Genomic DNA, 621 nt, shown 5'->3' on the forward strand with positions numbered 1-621 from the left:
AATTCACTGTAAACCACGGCTTCTTGGGGCTTATTGCTTTAACAGCTCTCACCTGAGCGGTGGCGCTCCAGTCCTCGGCTCTGTCCTAAACACAGCTCTCCCTGCGTGCTGTTGCAGGCTGTGCTCAGGTCCGTTTTGCAGTAGGACGGCGAGCCGGTCTGCACCGCCTGAGGGATGTGTTTCTTCCTCTTCTTAGGGAGCTTCTGTTTGGCCATGGCTAGTGAGTAATACATGCCAAAGTTATTGACGATGACGGGAACCGGCATGGCTATCGTCAGCACGCCGGCGAGGGCGCAAAGCGCACCGACAACCATGCCAGACCACGTCTGAGGGTACATGTCTCCGTAACCCAGAGTGGTCATGGTGACAACGGCCCACCAGAAGCCGATGGGGATGTTCTTGAACATAGTATGGTGGCTAGCCGTGGGGTCGTTGGGGCTGGCTCCGATCCGCTCGGCGTAGTAGATCATGGTGGCGAAGATGAGAACGCCCAACGCTAGGAAGATAATGAGGAGCAGGAACTCGTTAGTGCTCGCGCGGAGGGTGTGTCCCAATACACGCAGGCCGACGAAGTGGCGTGTCAGCTTGAAGATCCTCAAGATGCGCACGAAGCGAACCACG

At 57.0% G+C, this 621-nt stretch overlaps 1 protein-coding gene across 1 annotated transcript; it reads right to left on the minus strand.

Annotated features, from left to right (window-relative positions):
* Window positions 1–38: 38 nt before the first annotated feature.
* Window positions 39–617, minus strand: LOC107735086 (potassium voltage-gated channel subfamily C member 2-like; the record flags this gene model as incomplete). The annotated part of the gene is made up of 1 exon (XM_016546890.1): window positions 39–617. A coding segment is annotated over one exon (579 nt), but the record flags the coding sequence as incomplete, so codon positions are not given.
* Between the last annotated feature and the right edge of the window lie 4 nt (window positions 618–621).

This window comes from Sinocyclocheilus rhinocerous, unplaced genomic scaffold (assembly GCF_001515625.1).
Source record: "Sinocyclocheilus rhinocerous isolate Xijiao unplaced genomic scaffold, SAMN03320098_v1.1 C35766259, whole genome shotgun sequence".
In the NCBI taxonomy this organism is placed as follows: Eukaryota; Metazoa; Chordata; class Actinopteri; order Cypriniformes; family Cyprinidae; genus Sinocyclocheilus; species Sinocyclocheilus rhinocerous.